At 42.4% G+C, this 20,537-nt stretch overlaps 1 protein-coding gene across 1 annotated transcript in view; it reads left to right on the top strand.

Moving 5' to 3' along the window:
* Nucleotides 1-1,385: 1,385 nt before the first annotated feature.
* Nucleotides 1,386-20,537, top strand: part of LOC311244192 (segment polarity protein dishevelled homolog DVL-1-like) — a gene marked incomplete at its 5' end in the record, with an annotated part of 42,207 nt that continues 23,055 nt past the window's right edge. Inside the window, 6 exons of the mRNA XM_084333599.1 lie at nt 1,386-1,398; nt 2,371-2,509; nt 7,052-7,145; nt 8,946-9,015; nt 11,247-11,386; nt 20,350-20,426. Coding sequence (XP_084189725.1) covers nt 1,386-1,398; nt 2,371-2,509; nt 7,052-7,145; nt 8,946-9,015; nt 11,247-11,386; nt 20,350-20,426 — 533 coding nt within the window. The remainder of the gene's footprint in view (nt 1,399-2,370; nt 2,510-7,051; nt 7,146-8,945; nt 9,016-11,246; nt 11,387-20,349; nt 20,427-20,537) is intronic.

Here is a 20,537-nt window from a genome sequence, read left to right as displayed (position 1 = left end):
TCTCTCTCTCTATCTCTCTCTCTCTTTATCTCTCTCTCTCTCTGTGCTCTCTCTCTCTCTGTCTCTCTCTGTCTCTCTCCTCTCTCCCCTCTCTCTCTCTCTGTCTCTCTATGTCTCTCTCTCCCCCTCGCTCTGTTTTTCTCTCTGTCACTGCCTTTATTGTAGATAAGCTGTGGAGCTTGTCAGCGGCCTGTCAGTAGGCAGAGAGCCTGCTGCGTCATACAGGGGTCAGGGGTCAGAGACAGACAGACAGACAGACAGACAGACAGACAGACAGACAGACAGACAGACAGACAGACAGACAGACAGACAGACAGACAGACAGACAGGGGGCTAGCATAGACAGACAGACTGCACACAGACTGAACACAGACTCAACACAGACTCAACACAGACTCAACACAGACTCAACACAGACTCAACACAGACTCAACACAGACGGAACACAGACTGAACACAGACTGAACACAGACTGAACACAGACTGAACACAGACTCCACACAGACTGAACACAGACTGAACACAGACTCAACACAGACGGAACACAGACGGAACACAGACTCAACACAGACTGAACACAGACTGAACACAGACTGAACACAGACTGAACACAGACTGAACACAGACTCAACACAGACTGAACACAGACTGAACACAGACTGAACACAGACTGAACACAGACTCAACACAGACTCAACACAGACGGAACACAGACTGAACACAGACTGAACACAGACTCAACACAGACTCAACACAGACTGAACACAGACTCAACACAGACTCAACACAGACTCAACACAGACTCAACACAGACTCAACACAGACTCAACACAGACTCAACACAGACTGAACACAGACTCAACACAGACTCAACACAGACTCAACACAGACGGAACACAGACTGAACACAGACTGAACACAGACTGAACACAGACTCAACACAGACTCAACACAGACTCAACACAGACTGCACACAGACTCAACACAGCACCGAGACACACCTGAGACGAGCACCTGGGCTGTGGCCTGCAGACTGGACGGGGTTAATGAGAGCGGCGTGGCTCCTGCGGGGAGGAATGCAGCTTCTGAAGGAGTGTTTACGTAGCTTCATGTAAATGAGCAGTGTGCCGTTGTGGGCGGAGCTCAGCCATGGGACCCACCACATTGTTGGAATGCTTCGCTTGCTCCCGGCGAACACACTCTCGGCCTCGCCTTCGTTGCCTCGCCAGACCCTTCCGGCAAATCCGCTGCCACCCCGAGACAGCGCCGCGGCCCCGGCCATGTATGTATGTATGTAGGTGGTGGTGGTGGTGGTGGTGGGCGGGGTGAAGTTGTTTTGGAACTCGGGGCGGACTACGAGTGATGTGATGGTTTTAGTCGATCTCATGCTGCTGCGAAGTTAATGAATGAAAGATAAAAACTCAAATATATCCATAGGGATTTGTGTTGTCCAGTCTGTATTATTCGCTCCCAACAGCATTTTTCATCTGTTATACACTTTATTTTCAACATTTTCCAGCCATTGTTTCTGTTATTATTAACTGCTTTTCACTTGTTATTCTACTCGTCGACTGGTCTAAAAGTGCGGCTGAAGTCGCTGTCCTGGCTTTTTTCCAACTGCGTCCTCCTCGATCCCTCAATCTTATCAAACCAACGTGAATTGATGAATTGAAAACGGGGGACCCTGATGTAAACAAGACGAAAAGTATTTTTCTGGTCTGCATCCCCTTAACAATTGTTTGTATTGAGCCGTACTCTGTATTGTACCCATTCTGCAATCTGTTAATAAAGTTTTCAATCAATCAATTCAATCAATCAATCAATCAATCAATCAATCAACATCCCTCAATCTATGATGAAACCAACATCTGCCAGGGCTGTGACTCTTCTGTCGTCTCTGTTATCTAAGTGACTCAGCCTCAGTCACTCTGACTCTCATTGTTTAAGATGTGTCGGTCGCCAACAAAGTGAACGATGGGAGCTGGCTCCTGATTCGAAGCCGATTCGTTTTTCTCCTATTTTCTTTCTGTTAAAGCTAAGCTTGTACTTTATAATACATTTTTTGTAGCACTGTTGAGTATGTAAATAAAGCCATATAAATAATAAATATTTGATATAATGTATGTTTTTACATTAGTAATAGTAATTCATTTTACACATAATTCCCAAAAATCGGAGGAGCTGCTTGGGAGCCGAAAGAACCAGCTCTTTTTAGTGAACTGAGCCAAAAGAACCAGCTCTTTTTAGTGAACTGAGCCAAAAGAACCAGCTCTTTTTAGTGAACTGAGCCAAAAGAACGGGCTCTCTAAAAAGAGAAGGAATTCCCATCACTGGTCTGACGTCTGTCTCTGTCCCTCTCTTGTCCCTCAGTCCCTCGTATCAACGGGCACTCGAAGTCGGAGCGCACGGCGCGGGACTCGGCCATGGGGTACGACAGCGCCTCGGTGCTGAGCAGCGAGCTGGAGTCCAGCTCCTTCGTGGACAGCGAGGAAGACGAGGACGCTAGCAGGTATGTCGTCGGTACAGAAGAGAGACTCAAAAGAGGAGCTTCTATCCCCAAGGCCATCGGGATGCTCAATAACTCTATGCAACACTAACTCACTCGTTCTATATTCATTGCACACACATCCACACATGCACACACTCACTTTAAACACTCACCTTAGCATTCATTCACTTTAGACACTTTAAACACTTTTTAACACTACGCCATATTTTTGCTATTTGATCTATTTATTACTCAAATATTTGCACTATGATAATGTGTAGTATGGAGTGAATGATAATAGCATGGAGTGAATGATATGTGTAGTATGGAGTGAATGATTCTTTGTGATAAGGACCCACGCAAATTGATCCACATTAGTCCAGGGACTGCATCTGAGGAGATATTGGTTGTTAGATACTGTATGATTGATTAAGTCCCAAGAATTGGAGAGAGTGGAGAGAACAGAGGAGGACGAGGAGAGAAGAGAGGAGGACGAGGAGAGAACAGAGGAGGACGAGGAGAGAACAGAGGAGGGAGAGGAGAGAACAGCAGAGAGGAGAGAACAGAGGAGGAAGAGGAGAGAACAGAGGAGAGAACAAGTTCAAGTTTCTTTATTAGTTGTCATACAGAATACTTTTATATAAAATGCTTTTTTCTGTTTTGCTCCAGTGATTGTGCTAGATAAAAATAGATAAGTATAAAAAGTATAGTAAGTATAAAATAGAAGTCAAGTACGTAAACAAAAAGTGTTCAATATATACATATATACAATGTACAATGCAGAGTAGAAAAGTAACTGAGTTACAATACAATATACTATACTATACAGTACAATGCACGTTGAACTTTCTTAAGCGCCTAAGGAAGTAGAGGCGTTGTCGTGCCTTCTTGATAACACTGTCAATGTGCGTGGTCCATGTTAAGTCCTCGGATATGTGGACTCCGAGGTACTTAAAACTGTTCACTCTCGGAGGGCGGCTAGGTGGTGTAGTGGGCAAGGCACTCGCCACCAACGCAGGAGACGCTGGGTTTGAGCCCAGCTCTCGGTGTTGCTACCAGCTTGGCTGGTCGTTCATACTAACACAATTGGCAGTGTTAGGGGTGGGAAAGCTGGTGGGTGGGTCCTGGTCGTTGTAAACAGCGACTCCTACAGTTCGGTCGGGGCGCTTGCTCAGCAAGGAAAAGATCTAAGGGGGGTAGTGTGATCCTTCCACACGTTACACCCTCTCAGTGAGAGTCCGCGCTGCCAGGTGAAAAGAAGCAGTTGATTGGCTACACATGTGTCGGAGGAAGCATGTGATAGCCTCCACTCTCCCAGACCGACTGTAGGGGGTAGAGTGCGCAGCGACCAGGAAGGGGATTGGGAATTGGCATAACGACTAACATTGGGATGGGAGAAAAACGGAGGAAAAAGGAGGGGGGAAAAGATAAAATAAAAATAAATAAACTGTTCACTCTCTCAACCGGTGCCCCATCGATGCTGAGGGGGCTGTAGTCCCTGACCCCCGACCTCCTAAAGTCCACAATCATCTCCTTTGTTTTGCTGACGTTCAGGGAGAGGCAGTTCTCTTGACACCATCCCGCTAGGACCTTAACCTCCTCCAGGTAGGCCCTCTCGTCGTTTGCAGAGATCAGGCCCACCACTACTGTGTCGTCAGCAAATTTGATGAGAGGAGGAAGAGGAGAGAACAGCAGAGAGGAGAGAACAGAGGAGGAAGAGGAGAGAACAGGCCCCCCCCTGTACGATGCAGCAGGCTCTCTAACAGGCGTGAAATGTGTGAAATCAATAAGTGGTGTCATTTATTTTTTTGCATGTGTAAAAAAACAAAACAAAAAAAAGTTTTAAATACTTTTTTCTTAAAAAATACTTTTTTTTATATAAATTTATTTATATATATATTTATTTATAATAATACTTTTTTTAATCGATATTTATCGATAATTTTGTCCTGATTTATCGATTCTTCCAAATGGCATATCGTCTCAGCCTTAGTTAGCACTGTCGCCTCACAGCAAGATGATCCTGGGTAGCAGGGGGGGCCTTTCTGTGTGAAGTTTGCACGTTCTCCCCCGTGTTTGCATGGGTTTCTTCCAGGTACTCCGGTTTCCTCCCACACCAAAAGACACGCATGATAGGTATTATTGTTGTCAAAAAGATCGAAATATCGATACATATCGATTCTGAATATTTAAAACGGTTTCAATACTCATTTCCCGAAATATCGATATTTAATTATTCATAAAAAATAATTACAAGGAAGTTGCATTGTTCATTTCAATACCTGTAATAGTACAGTAGTCCACACACACACACACACACACACACACACACACACACACACACACACACACACACACACACACACACACACACACACACACACACACACACACACACACACATGTGCATTCAGTTAAGTCGGAATATGACTGTAATACAAACAGTTCAGTTTGTCAGGTACATGCAACACAGATTATTACAGTGTTTACATCTGTCTGCTTGATAAAATACCATGTTCTGCAATAAAAATGATTGAAGTGAGATGAACAGTTATTTTTAAATGTGTGATCTAAAGATAAACAAAGGGTTTTAAAAGTGTTATATTTATCTTCTCTTATAGTACCAGAGAGACGCTGAGGAGAATCAACCAGCAACAAAAGCAAAATTTATTAAAAATCATTTTTTTTTTTACATTTTAAGATTGAACCTTTTTCCCAGTGGTATCGAAAATGGTATCGAATATCGATACTTTTCATGGTATCGTATCGAAGTTCGAAATTCCAGTATTGTGACAACACTACTAGGTATTATACTCCTGCTGTTGTCCTTGACCAAGACACTGGCGTTACAACTGGAGTTGGTCCCCGGGGGGGCGCTCCACACTATGTGGCTGGCTGCCCACGGCTCCTACATAATAAAGGTACAGGTAAAAATGCGGAGGATGAATTTCCCCAAGGCGGATTCATAAAAGTATAACTTAACAGTTTACCAACTGTTTCGCCTGTTTTATAGCAACACTACTATCACAGACATCTAAGAAGGGAGATCCCCCCTTGAACGGCCCTTCTAAGGTTTCTCTCCTCCACGTTGCCTGTGGTGCATTTTTTCCTATTGCTAGGTTTTAGTGAGTTTTTCCCTTACCTTCGCGTGGGGTATGTCTGGGAGTGTTGCATTTATTTAATTTATTTTAAAATGTTTGGACTTTATTGTGTTTTTGTTTTGTTCTTAATTTATTGTGATGTTTCTTCTTTTTGACTTGGTTAAAGAAGACGTGTCCGGCCCATGGGGACATTAACGTGTGTTGTCGGGGCCTTACGAATACATTTGATTTGATTTGATTTAGTGAAACCTCAGAATAGAATCAGAATAGTCACTCTTTATTTTATTCTCTCACTTCTAATGAATGAAATATTGAAATTAAACTATTACCTGGAGCCCACATTGAGACCCGCTGCTATAGTCTTACTGTCCCCTGAGGTCCCGTTGTCATGGTACCATGTGTGTCTGTCATACTGTGTTTGTTCTGTATGTGAGGTCCTGGTGTCATGGTACCATGTGTGTCTGTCATACTGTGTTTGTTCTGTATGTGAGGTCCTGGTGTCATGGTACCATGTGTGTCTGTCATACTGTGTTTGTTCTGTATGTGAGGTCCTGGTGTCATGGTACCATGTGTGTCTGTCATACTGTGTTTGTTCTGTATGTGAGGTCCTGGTGTCATCATGGTATTAGGGGGTGTAACGATGCATCGATTAATCTAAATGCATCGATTCTAATGTGTTCGATTCGATGCATCGATTTGAATATGTTAGAAACGATTATAATCTAAATTAATCTAAAGACAAATTATTATTAATATAAAAAAAATAATATAAATAATTTTTTTTGTGTGTATTGTTTTTATTTACCTATAGTCCGTTCATGCTGAGTGAATCAGTTCCCCCAGCCACATTTGTGTATTAAATTTTTTTTTGGGGAATTAACTGATAGAAAATGTATCGAAAATGTATCGAATCGAATCTAATCGTGGTCAAATGAAGAGAGTGTGTGTCTGTTGTACTGTGTTCTGTATGTGAGGGTCATGTTGTCATGGTACCATGTCTCTCTATCATACTGTGTTCTGTATGTGAGGTTCTGGAAGTCCTTGACGTGTCTCTGTACTTTTATCTCTCTCCCTCTCTCTCTCTCCCTCTCTCTCTCTCCCTCTCTCTCTCGCTCTCTCTCTCTCCCTCTCTCTCTCTCTCTTTCTCTCTCTCTCTCTCTCTCTCTCTCTCTCTCTCTCTCTCTCTCTCTCTCTCTCTCTCTCTCCCCCCTCTCTCTCTCTCTCTCCCTCTCCCTCTCTCTATCTCTCTCTCTCTCTCTCTCTCTCTCTCTCTCTCTCTCTCTCTCTCTCTTTCTCTCTGTCTCTCTCTCTCTCTCTGTCTCTCTCTCTGTCTCTCCCTCTCTCTCTCTCTCTCTCTCTCTCTCTCTCTCTCTCTCTCTCTCTCCCCCCTCTCTCTCTCTCCCTCTCTCTCTCTCTCTCTCTCCCCTCTCTCTCTTGCTCTCTCTCTCTCTCCCTCCCTCAGACTCAGCAGCTCAACAGAACAGAGCTCCTCCTCTCAGCTGATGCGGAGACACAAGCGTCGCAGGCGGAGACACAAAGTGGCCAAGATAGACAGAGTGAGTATAGCTCCTCCCTCCTTAACCCTTTCACTGCCGCATTACAGAATGTTAACCCTTTCACTACCACACTACCAAAGGGTTAACCCTTTCACTACCACATTACAGAAGGTTAACCCTTTCACTACAACCGTCTGTAGTGTGGTAGTGAAAGGGTTAACCTTCTGTAGTGTGTTAGTGAAAGGGTTAAACACCTCACCGTCCGCGGAAGAAAAGTTAGCTTGATGTCGGGATTGCGCGCCAAGGGGAGGGGGGGGGGTCCCAATGAGCAGGTCGGCAACTTGCATTGGTCGCCTCCGCTGTCGGTGTGTGAAACTGTGAATGTGTGGTGGAACACAATTGTAAAGCGCTTTGGACAAAAGCTGTTATATAAATGCAGCCATTTGATTGATATGGACTTGGTGCCACCGTGGATATGCATGGATTCTCTGACCTGATGCCAAATGTAGTGACAATGCAGATGTCATTATAAAAAAGGCTCATCAGCAGCTGTACTGTCTTCATAAACTAAACTCCTTTGGAGCCGACCAGAGAATTCTGGCAACGTTTTATTCTTCCTTTGTTGAAAAGTATTCTAACCTTTTCATTTGTATGTTGGTTCACATACCTCTGTCAAAGAGACAAGAACAAAGTGCAAGGTGTTGTCAACCTTAGCTCAAAAATTATCGGCAAAACACTAGGGCTGACCTTCGATTATTTTTTTTGAATTCGAAGCTTCGGGCCGAGATTCGATTTTCATTCGAAGCTTCGAGATTAAAAAAAAATATTATAATGATTTTTTTTGGGGGGGACTTGTACAGCACTTTGTTCAACTTTGTCAGTGCTGTAAAGTTTAAACCTTTTTAAATCTTAGACAAACAAAACACTTTGCTTTCATGAAATATTGTAAGCCGTCATTTGAGGCTTTATAAAAGCAGCACAATGAACACAAATCTGTCAGTGCCGAGTCCGACCTCATCTTAAATAACAAACAGCATTGCTTGTTGTAGTTGTTTAGTTTTTTTTTATAATCTAATTTTATTTTCATATTCGAATTCCATGCCCATCGAACGAAGCTTCGTAGCTTCGAAGTATTTAAGACAGCCCTACAAAACACAAAGATCCCTAGTACAGTTTAACAGTGCTCAAGTGCTCAAGAAAGCACATAAGATAATTAGTGACTCCACACGTGTCCTTCATGTGTGTTTTGACTTGTTCAGAGAAAATAAATAACGCACATCCTCCATTTGTTGGTGCTGAGCCAAACTGTAAAAACAGTAATACATAAGAACAAATGCTTGAGGAAGACCGGTAAGGTCAAAACGTCGCATCTACTGCCTTTTTTGTCTATTAAACACCTTGGAACTACAAGTGAGTTGCGAGCCCCGCTTTGTTCTTATGTTTTGACTTGTTGCCATCAGGAAAGCGCTTTAGACAGCCTGCCTGTAAAACAAACAGAAGGAAGTTTGGTTTTGTTCCAGAGGCCATTCGACTGGTGAATGGCCACAGTACAAGGAATGGTCAGTTCACTAATATACACCTTTTGACCCCTTGATTTAAAAGTTTTTGACGAAGGTGCACTTTTTTTGTACTGACCGAATTTATTTATTAGACTTGACAGATCAACAATATAAGGATCCTGTTCTAACAGTGTCATGTCTCTTGTGCTTTAATAGTGTCATGTATGTCTCTTGTCCCCTGTTTTGTCTTGGATGTGTATAAGTGTAGCTGTTTGCCGTATCCATGCCTTAAATCATCCCTTTCGGGACTAATAAATTTTCTTTTTTTTATTGAATCGTGTTCCCCTCTCTCTCCCCACAGTCGTCATCGTTCAGCAGCATCACAGACTCCACCATGAGCCTCAACATCATCACCGTCACGCTCAACATGGGTAACGCTTCTTAACCTCTGTCATCTGTTTTATCCACTTAAGGCGAGACAGTACTTCCGAAATTGCCCTTTTGCTTTTTTTCAATGATATTTTTCGACGATATTGAGACAATTGGTTGTTTATCTTACTTAATTTTTGTCTGATTGTGTCCATAGATCACAATTACAATACAGAACTGTGAGGGTGTTTTCTCAAAAACTAGTTTTTATGCATTTTACTTACACACAAAGACATGGAACTCCATTTCCCTAGTACCTACACACACCAAACGTTCCACATTTCTTCCCATCCATATCCTGCTTCTAATTCCAGAAGGGTTTGTTGATATATCATTTATAGCCGGGTTTATAGTACATTTTATACCAGAACTAGGTGAAAATCTATCGATCGTTTTGAATGTATCAACAAAATGAAACCAAGTTTTTGAATTTGGCATTATCCATGTTGGTGATTTGTGTCTTTGGCGATATTATGCAAATGTGCTCATATTTAATGAGGAAATGCCCCATTTGCATATATAAACATAAAATTCAGAAGACGTGCAATATATTCTGTTGTTTCTACTGTTTGGAATACGCCTGTAACGTACCGGCCTGTGTCTCATGGTCTCGACTGTGTACAAATCAAACGAACACTCCAACATTATGGGAAATGCGCTTTACTGGATCTCATTCACCAACATTGTCGTAAGTTTCCTCTTAAATAACCTCGTTGGAAGTTCGTAAGAGAAAACCTACGACAGTTACCCCCGGATTCATCAACGCATGGGAGAGGTTCTCTTAAGTTGCCAAAATGATCGCAGCTGCGATCCCCTCAATGAAGTACGTCACTCGTTCTCAAACTGGAAGCGCGTTCTCGACTTCTCGTACACCTGAATTTGCACACAGACACACCCGCCAGCTCCTTATAAGGCGAGGGCCACGTGCAAAACATAAGCGAGAGGCTCCCCCCGTATTCAACAGGTACCACGGAAGCGATTGGCGACTGATCAAAATTTGATTAGATTCAAATGTATTGTCATCATACAGCACACTATAGCTATAGTGGAATAGACCGTATTAATATTCCATATTTATACCACAGGGCTCTACGCTAACCTTTTTCCCAAGGAGCACATGTGCTCCTAAATGAAAAGAATTTAGGAGCACACAAAGAAATTTAGGAGCACAGTGAAACATTTTCAAGTAACAGAGTTTATTAACAAACTATTTATTACATGCATATTATACTGTGCGTGTGCATACTAAGGGACAAACATCTGTGCAATAGCACATACCACCAAAAGCACACATTGGCCCATGCCTACTAGACGCAAGGGATATAGGTAGTCAAGCTGCTTTTGTATGTTGTAGTGTTGTCACGATACCAACATTTTGACTTCGATACCGATAGGAAAGGTAATGGAATATATTATTAGATGACAGACATGGAAAGTTCTTTATACAATTATTTAATTCATTATAATTAAAATGAATATTTTGACGCGAGAGAGAGGGGTTTTTACCGCGACGAGGATGCAACGCATTTTAGGCCATTGGACGCTTTGCTCGCAGAGTTTTCCTTACACATAGAAACAGCGTGACTGGTGAGATCAGTTGTCACAGAGCTGTCAAACGCAGGGCTGAAGAGCTAGATGTCATAGCTTCTACAGTCGGTATCCAATGTTCTCGTCTGACTCTGGAGAAGAAGACAAGCCCAGTTCCCATAATGTTGGCGTGTTCCTTTTAAGTTTACACAGTCCTCATTCCAACCCACTGAAAATCATGCAGAGTGCACCTTTTATAACCGTCGTGGTCTGGCTAATGCTGCGATCTTATTTAATAATCATAATAATAACTTTATTTGTATAGCACCTTTCATACAGGGGATTGCAGTTCAAAGAGCTTTACATCAGTAAGAAATAAGACATACAAATCTGTGTAAAACAAGCAGCAAGAGCAAAGCATAAAGTGGGATAAAATAATGCAGATATATTAATCAAATCATATCAGAACCTCACGTTCCAATAGGCTTCTTGAATTTCTGTAATCTGTTACAAAACATGATGAAGGTCAGAGTATGCACCCAGCGGATAGTGGGGCGTAGAGATAAAAGTCTAAATAAGTAAAATAATAGCAAGTAATAATATTTGTTCTCTCTCTCTCTCTCTCTCTCTCTCTCTCTCTCTCTCTCTCTCTCTCTCTCTCTCTCTCTCTATCTCTCCCTCCCCCCCTCCCTCCCTCCCCCAACAGAGAAGTACAACTTCCTGGGTATCAGTATTGTGGGGCAGAGTAACGACCGGGGGGACGGGGGTATCTACATCGGCTCCATCATGAAGGGCGGAGCTGTGGCGGCGGACGGCAGGATAGAGCCTGGAGACATGCTCCTTCAGGTACTGTACACTACTGTACACTACTGTACACTACTGTACTGCTGCAGACAGGATGCTCCTTCAGGTAACACTACTGTACACTACTGTACTACTGCAGACATGAGGCTCCTTCAGGTACTGTACACTACTGTACTACTGCAGACATGCTCCTTCAGGTACTGTACACTACTGTACTACTGCAGACATGCTCCTTCAGGTACTGTACACTACTGTACTACTGCAGACATGATGCTCCTTCAGGTACTGTACACTACTGTACTGCAGACATGATGCTCCTTCAGGTACTGTACACTACTGTACTGCAGACATGATGCTCCTTCAGGTACTGTACACTACTGTACTGCAGACATGATGCTCCTTCAGGTACTGTACACTACTGTACTGCAGACATGATGCTCCTTCAGGTACTGTACACTACTGTACTGCAGACATGATGCTCCTTCAGGTACTGTACACTACTGTACTACTGCAGACATGCTCCTTCAGGTACTGTACACTACTGTACTGCAGACATGATGCTCCTTCAGGTACTGTACACTACTGTACTACTGCAGACATGCTCCTTCAGGTACTGTACACTACTGTACTGCAGACATGATGCTCCTTCAGGTACTGTACACTACTGTACACTACTGTACTGCAGACATGATGCTCCTTCAGGTACTGTACACTACTGTACTGCAGACATGATGCTCCTTCAGGTACTGTACACTACTGTACTACTGCAGACATGCTCCTTCAGGTACTGTACACTACTGTACTACTGCAGACATGAGGCTCCTTCAGGTACTGTACACTACTGTACTACTGCAGACATGAGGCTCCTTCAGGTACTGTACACTACTGTACTACTGCAGACATGATGCTCCTTCAGGTACTGTACACTACTGTACTACTGCAGACATGCTCCTTCAGGTACTGTACACTACTGTACTACAGACATGATGCTCCTTCAGGTACTGTACACTACTGTACTACTGCAGACATGAGGCTCCTTCAGGTACTGTACACTACTGTACTGCAGACATGATGCTCCTTCAGGTACTGTACACTACTGTACTACTGCAGACATGAGGCTCCTTCAGGTACTGTACACTACTGTACTACTGCAGACATGCTCCGTCAGGTACTGTACACTACTGTACTACTGCAGACAGGATGCTCCTTCAGGTAACACTACTGTACACTACTGTACTACTGCAGACATGAGGCTCCTTCAGGTACTGTACACTACTGTACTACTGCAGACATGATGCTCCTTCAGGTACTGTACACTACTGTACTACTGCAGACATGATGCTCCTTCAGGTACTGTACACTACTGTACTACTGCAGACAGGATGCTCCTTCAGGTACTGTACACTACTGTACTACTGCAGACAGGATGCTCCTTCAGGTACTGTACACTACTGTACTACTGCAGACATGATGCTCCTTCAGGTACTGTACACTACTGTACTGCAGACATGATGCTCATTCAGGTACTGTACACTACTGTACTGCAGACATGATGCTCCTTCAGGTACTGTACACTACTGTACTACTGCAGACATGCTCCTTCAGGTACTGTACACTACTGTACACTACTACTGCATACATGCTCCTTCAGGTACTGTACACTACTGTACACTACTACTGCAGACATGCTCCTTCAGGTACTGTACACTGTACTGTACTGGAGACATGCTCCTTCAGGTAACACTACTACTGCAGACATGATGCTCCTTCAGGTAATAATAATAACTTTATTTGTATAGCACTTTTTATACAGAGGTTGCAGTTCAAAGTGCTTCACAACAGTAAAAAATACAGGCATGAGCGAGCATAGCAAGGTAAGGTAAATCACAGTGTTTCACATTAGGATCTAGCATCCTAATAGGCTCTCTATTCAGTAATACAAATAATAAAATAGTTTAAAATGATTAAGTTTAAAAATAGTCAAAAAATTATAAAATAGAACGGACATACAACAACAGTAAAAAATACAGGCATAAGCGAGCATAAAAATTTAAAATTTAAATAGCAAGGTTACAGTAAAAAGTGTGATAAGATTGTTCAATCAGATGAAAATGGCCCAGTTAGGAGAATCAACCTTGGCACGATGTACCTACCGGTAACTGGAATGGTAAACAACTTTGCTAGATTTAGGTCAAAAGTCATCTTCTGCTCACAACAGAGCATCACTCTAACATACATATGAATTTCATTGGAAGTGTATGAAAGTAGGTAGGGTAAGAATATAGCTCTGTTTACAGTTTGATTCAGTAATACAAATAATAAAAATTGTTTAAAATGATTCAGTTTAAAAATAGTCATCAGTAAGAAGTAAAAAGTGTGATAACCGACACATAAATTTGTTAGGCAGTGTATAAAAGTAGGCAGGGTAAGAATAGTGCAGGTAAGTACAATTTGTGTCAGGATATGCCTGATGTTTCTATAATAATATTTACCCTTGCCACTAGGTGGTAGCAGATATCTATCTTCAGATATTTGCCTGCATTACCCCACAGTGAAATGCCTGAGCAAAGAGATTAAGCTGTCTTTTAAAGATGTCTAGCGAGTTGGCTTCTCTGATGTTTTGGGGTAGTTTGTTCTACAGTTTTGGGGCATAGTTGATAAAGGCTGCATTACCGATCCTCTTTTGACTGTTTCTGGGAGCCTCTAGTAGTCCAGCAGCTGATTATCGCAGTGTTCTTGCTGGTGTGTAATTTATTAGAGTGTTGGCGATGTAGCTAGGTCCCTGTCCATTTAGAGCTTTGTATGTAAGGAGAAGGACCTTAAAGTCAATTCTAAATGTTACAGGAAGCCAGTGTAAAGCAGCTAAGACTGGACTAATGTGCTCTCTCCTTTTGGTTCTTGTTAGCAGTCAGGCTGCAGAGTTTTGGATTAGCTGAAGCCTCTCTGTGGTTTTCTTAGGGAGACCTGTGAAAAGTGCATTACAGTAGTCTAACCGGCTAGATATGAATGCATGAATTAGCTTCTCAGCATCGTTCTGATTAATAAATGGTTGTACTTTTGCTATATTTCTGAGATGGAAGAACGATGTTTTCGTCACTTTGCTAATATGAGAATTGAAGTTCAGTTCTGAATCTATGATAACCCCGAGACTAGTGACCTCAGATTTGATCCAAGGGGTTAGTCCTCCCAGGTTCTTTATCAATGTTTATTTTTTAGTTTTGGGGCCGATAATTAGAATTTCAGTTTTGTTCTCGTTTAGTTTCAGGAAGTTCTTACTCATCTATTTATTTATTGCCAGTAAGCAGTCTGTAATGGAGCTAATCGCTGTATCATTTGGTTCAGCAGATATGTACAGTTGTGTATCATCCGCATAGCTATGGGAATCTACATTATGTTCTCTGATGATATCACCCAGCGGTAAAGGGAGAAGAGTAAAGGACCTAAGCAACTCCCTTGTGCAACTCCATAGTTGTTGTCGTATATATCAGACATGTGATCTCCTAGTTTAACATAGAATTTCCTCCCTCTGATGTATGTTTTAAACCAGCCTAGCACATGTTCTGAGAAACCGACATGGTTTTCAAGACGATCGATTAGAATATCGTGATCGATTGTATCAAATGCTGCACTGAGATCTAGCAAGATAAGGATGGAGATCTTATTCTCGTCAGAGTTTAGCCTGAGGTCACTAGATTATTTTGGTGAGGGCAGTTTCAGTGCTATGATATTTTCTGAATCCTGACTGAAATTCTTCTAAGATGTTGTTTTCTTCAAGAAAGGAATTTATTTTAACTGAAACTATCTTTTCAAGTACTTTAGGTACTGTACACTACTGCTTCAGGTTAACCGTCTGTAGTGTGGTAGTGAAAGGGTTAACCTTCTGTAGTGTGGTTGTGAAAGGGTTAACCTTCTGTAGTGTCGCAGTGAAAGGGTCAACCGTCTGTAGTGTGGTAGTGAAAGGGTTAACCTTCTGTAGTGTGGCGGTGAAAGGGTTAACCATTTGGTAGTGTCGTAGTGAAAGGGTTCAAATCTTCAAACATTCAGACCACAGTACAGACGGTTAACCGTCTGTAGTGTGGTTGTGGAAGGGTTAACCTTCTGTAGTGTGGTAGTGAAAGGGTTAACCCTGTGTCACGTGGCAGTGAAAAGGTTATTCACCTTCTGTATTGTCACAGTGAAAGGGTTAACCATTTGGTAGTGTGGTAGTGAAAGGGTTCAAATCTTCAAACGTATTTTCAGACCACAATACAGACGGTTAACCGTCTGTAGTGTGGTTGTGAAAGGGTTAACCTTCTGTAGCATGGTTGTGAAAGGGTTAACCTTCTGTAGTGTGGTAGTGAAAGGGTTATTAACCTTCTGTATTGTCACAGTGAAAGTGTTATGGTTTGTAACCGACCTCAAACGCAACGGCACAGAGAGAGGGTTCAGAGTTAGCCAAAAGCTAGGGCGTATTTATTTACAGAGTCACAAGATGGAATGAAGTACAGCAATCGAACAAACGGGGAATCTGGCATGTGAAGATGTTGCGGCTCTGCAGATACTCCCAGTAGGTAGTGGTGAGGAATTGGCTAGTGACGTTGAAGCGGCTCTGCAGATACTCCCAGCTTTCACTCCCGGTGGAAACGGAGAGAGAGAAATCAGAGTTAGCCCAGCGCACACACAGAGGCAGAGAGGTGACTGATCCAGTATAAATCCAAGTGACTTGATCTTCGGTGTACCACACACAAGTTAGCAGAGTCCAGAGAAAAAACAATACGGTATCTTCAGTGTTAAACTAACACAAAAATTAGGTGAGTCCAGTACAAACAAAAACGGGATCTCTTCGGTGTTCACCAAACACACAAAAAACTGATAATCCAAAAGACAGTTTCCAAAAACTCACCAGAGCGCAACGCGAGAAGCGGGCAGATTACGAGGCGTAGCTCCGAACGGGGAACCAGGTTCTCCACAGCAGTTCTCCACAAAAGATCCTGGAGAGCAAAAAACAGCAACAGCGACGGGGAAAGCAGGTATATGCAGGTGTAATTCAGAACAGTAGTACACAAAACGACCCGGCATCGAATAACAGAAGGTCAGAGTATATGAAGCCTCTGGGGTGCTGATTAGAACACACATCAGGTGCGTGATGGTAATTGATACTTGACTTAGAAGTGTGCGTTCGGCAACGGACCAATCATCACAGAATCCTCACAGTACCTTAAAGGAACGGAGCGTGTGGCGGGGAACGGACCAATCATCACAGTACTTTAAGAAGCCTGTGGTGGGGAAAGAACCAATCCTCACAGAAAGGGTTAACCATTTGGTAGTGTGGTAGTGAAAGGGTTAACCTTCTGTAGTGTGGCAGTGAAAGGGTTAACGTCCACCATCGTTATTGTTCACACTGTATGTGGGTCAGTTCAGGAGCGTGTGATCAGTTCACACTGGAATCTAATGTGAACAAACAAAAGAAAAATTGTATCCGATCAATAAATCAGAATTGAGCACTAAGATAGATAGATAGATACTTTATTGCCATTTCAACACATGGTTGATTGGGATTTGTCTCGGTGCAATGCTCATTTCATCATAAAACAGTGGGAAACAAACATACAATATAAAAACATACAAGAATACATACAATGCAATCCCTGAAGTAGAAGTATTTCACAAACATTTTAAAAAGGCTACAGTGCATAAAAGAGCTCAGTGCTCCATTTAAAGTGCGTATTGCCTCAAAATGCCTGTCGGCTGGTGCTAGCCCTTATAGTACAGAGTGCCTGTGCATTAAGGCTTGAGTTCAGGTGACGGACAACCTCGGGATATGTGCTATTCTTAAAACGAGATGTCCTACACCTGAGACTTTGGAGTCTTCTACCAGAGGGAAGGGGGTTAGAGAGGCAGTAAGCAGGGTGAGAGGGGGTCACTGATAACCTTCTCCCCTTTCCTCCTGATGTGTGCGGCAAATATAGAGGCCACAGAAGGGAGATCACAGCCAATGATTTTTGACGGCCTTCAGTTCTTTCTAGCTGTCCCCTATCATGGACGCTTGCAGTGTGAACGCGGCCTCAGTCCTCTAGTTCAGGGGTTCCCAAACTTTTCAGGCCGCGACCCCCAAATAAGGAGGTAAAAAAAAAAAAATTATTTTTTTATTTTATATTTTTTTATATATTTTTTTTAAATCATCTGGCGACACCCTACCCCCCCCCCCCCCGCGGCGGCTCGCGACCCCCACTTTGGGAACCCCTGCTCTAGTTGACTAGAATGTTTTCAGTCAATTAATCCTTTTCTTTCTCCGTACTGAATGAGGTGCTTCCTAGAAAAAGACGAGCACACATCTGACTTCACAATAATATCCTTGAATATGCTTTAGGTCTTTAATAATCTATAGATATGAGGAGGTCTTTCTGCATTCTTTGAGCTATTCCTTTATTGAGCCCCTTGGGGACCATAGCAGCATGGGAGAGGGGGAAGGGGAGGTACCGGTATGGGGGAGAGGAGGTACAGGCATGGGGGAGGGGGAGGGGAGGGAGGGGGGAGAGGAGGTACAGGCATGGGGGAGGGGGGATGGAGGGGGGAGAGGAGGTACAGGTATGGGCAGGGTAATAGTAGAATACAGAAGAATACAGGCAATAAAATGATAGTACAGTAGAAAAGTAGAAGGACAATAATGTGGGTAACCCAGTTTCACAGATGTGTTGATTAAATCAAGATTAGATTAAAATGTATTATCATTATACAGCACAACAGTACAGTACAACGAAAAGTAATGTGGCATCCAACCACAGGCCACAGCGCCAATCGGTACGACGATAATCCGAATTTCTTTCGTCGAGAACGGCCCTAAAAAATACTGTTCTGCATGAGTTCAGTGGGTCAGGAGGTACAGCAGTCGTCTGGTAATCCGGAGGTGCCCGGATTCGATTCCCGCTCCTCCCGGATAGCGTCTTGAGACACTTAACCCCTAATTGTTCCTGATGAGCAGGTGGGCACCTTGCATGGTCTCACCTCCGCCGTCGGTGTGTGAATGTGTGAGTGAACGGGTCAAATGTGAGGAACAACATTTTTAAAGCGCTTTGGATAAAAACCTGTTATATAAATGCAGCCATTTACCGTTTATTTTGAGGGACATTTAGTGTAATGGCACAATGACAAAAAACACCCCACGACCTGCCAAACATTGCTTGTACAACGTGAAATAATAATAATAATAATAATAATAATAATAATAATAATAATAATAATAATAATAATAATAATAATAATAATAATAATAATAATAATAATAATAATAATAATAATAATAATAATAATAATAATAATAATAATAATAATAAATAATAATAATAATAATAATAATAATAATAATAATAATAATAATAATAATAATAATAATAATAATAATAATAATAATAATAATAATAATAATAATAATAATAATAATAATAATAATAATAATAATAATAATAAAAATAATAATAAACTTTATTTGTATAGCCCCTTTCATACAGAAACTGCAGCTCAAAGTGCTTCACAACAGAAAAAAAGACATAAAGTGCAGACATATAAAATCACCGTTTTTCACATTAGGATCTAACATCCCAACAGGCCACCTTGTTTATGGTGCAGTGGTTTACCTTGCAATAGTGCCGTGCAATCAAATAGTAGAATAGAATAGACATAAAATTAGCACATAAAGTGCAGACATATAAAATACTTTTTTTATGGTGCAATAAACGTTTTTTTTTCCAGATTCAGAGTTTTATTAGTGTATTAGACGGCTATGGTGAAGAGGTACGTTTTTTTGCTCGACACGAGACGTAGCGGAAATGCTCGCTGTGTGGCTTTGTGACCTATTAACCCTTTCACTGCCACACGACAGCCGGTTAACCCTTTCTTTCACTGTGACAGTACAGAAGGTTAGCCCTTTACTATCACACAACCGACGGCGATGCTAATGATGCTAATGATGGAGCATCGCCGTCGGTTGTGTGATAGTAAAGGGTTAACCTTCTGTCGTGTGGCAGTGAAAGGGTTAATATACCCCTCCCTCCCCGGCCTCCTGTATTGTAGAGGATGTACCCAGGCTCTCCTCCTCCTTCCTGTAGTGGCTTCTCTTTGATCTCTGTGTGGCTGCCCCCCCCCCCATGGCCCCCCCCACTGCCGTGCCGTGCTGTACTGATGAGTCATCTGTCATGGCGTCCACCACACTGCCTCTTTCAGCCACATGTAGAGCAGCGGAAAGCAGATTACGCGTCTGAAAGTCTGGCAGCATCACCGGGATTAACGTGTGTACATTGTACAAGTGCATGAAATGGCAGAAATGATTTTAAACAACAACAAAAATGTGGTATTGTGAGGTCTTGTTATTATTATTATTATTATTACTACTACTGTATTGTGTGTGTTTTGTTTTGTGTATAATTATTATAAATGTTTTTTTAATAAAAAAAAAAAACAGTTCCATACCAAGATACTTAGATTGACACTATTTTATTAACGGATTTACATAAAGGACGAGAGGAGTGGAACAGCGTGCTTCGCATATCATCGGATTCGCTCGGTTCCTTTAGTTTTTTTTACGTAATACATTAATAAAATAGTGTCAATCTAAGTATCCTGGTGTGTTTCTTGTTGACCTGGGTTTGCCTGCACCAGCTTGACCCCCAAGGAGAGAAGCCCTGCAGAAGAAATCATTCTGTTCATGAATCCCATGCTGTACGTTAACCCTTTCACTACCACACTCCAGAAGGTTAACCCTTTCACTACCACACTCCAGAAGGTTAACCCTTTCACTACCACACTCCAGAAGGTTAACCCTTTCACTACCACACTGTGGTACTGGTAGTGAGAGGGTTAACCTTCTGTAGTGTTGTAGTGAAAGGGTTAACCCTTTGTCGTGTGGCAGTGAAAGGGTTAACCTTCCGTATTATCACTGGGAAAGTGTTAACCCTTTGGTAGTGTGGCAGTGAAAGGGTTAAGAGCCGGCGTGGCGGGGCCCATTAACCCTGTGTGTTCTGTTTCACCAGGTGAACGACGTGAACTTCGAGAACATGAGCAACGACGACGCCGTCCGGATCCTAAGAGAGATCGTGTCCAAAACCGGGTGAGTAGAGAGAGAGAGAGAGAGAGAGAGAGAGAGAGAGAGAGGGGTAAAGGAGAGAGAGAGAGAGAGAGAGAGGGGTAAAGGAGAGAGAGAGAGAGAGGGGTAAAGGAG

The sequence above is a fragment of the Notolepis coatsorum genome (genome assembly GCF_963971535.1).
Source record: "Notolepis coatsorum genome assembly, chromosome: 17".
Classification (NCBI taxonomy): Eukaryota; Metazoa; Chordata; class Actinopteri; order Aulopiformes; family Paralepididae; genus Notolepis; species Notolepis coatsorum.
Note: the sequence above shows the minus strand (reverse complement) of the source record. Positions and strands in the feature narration are given on the sequence as shown.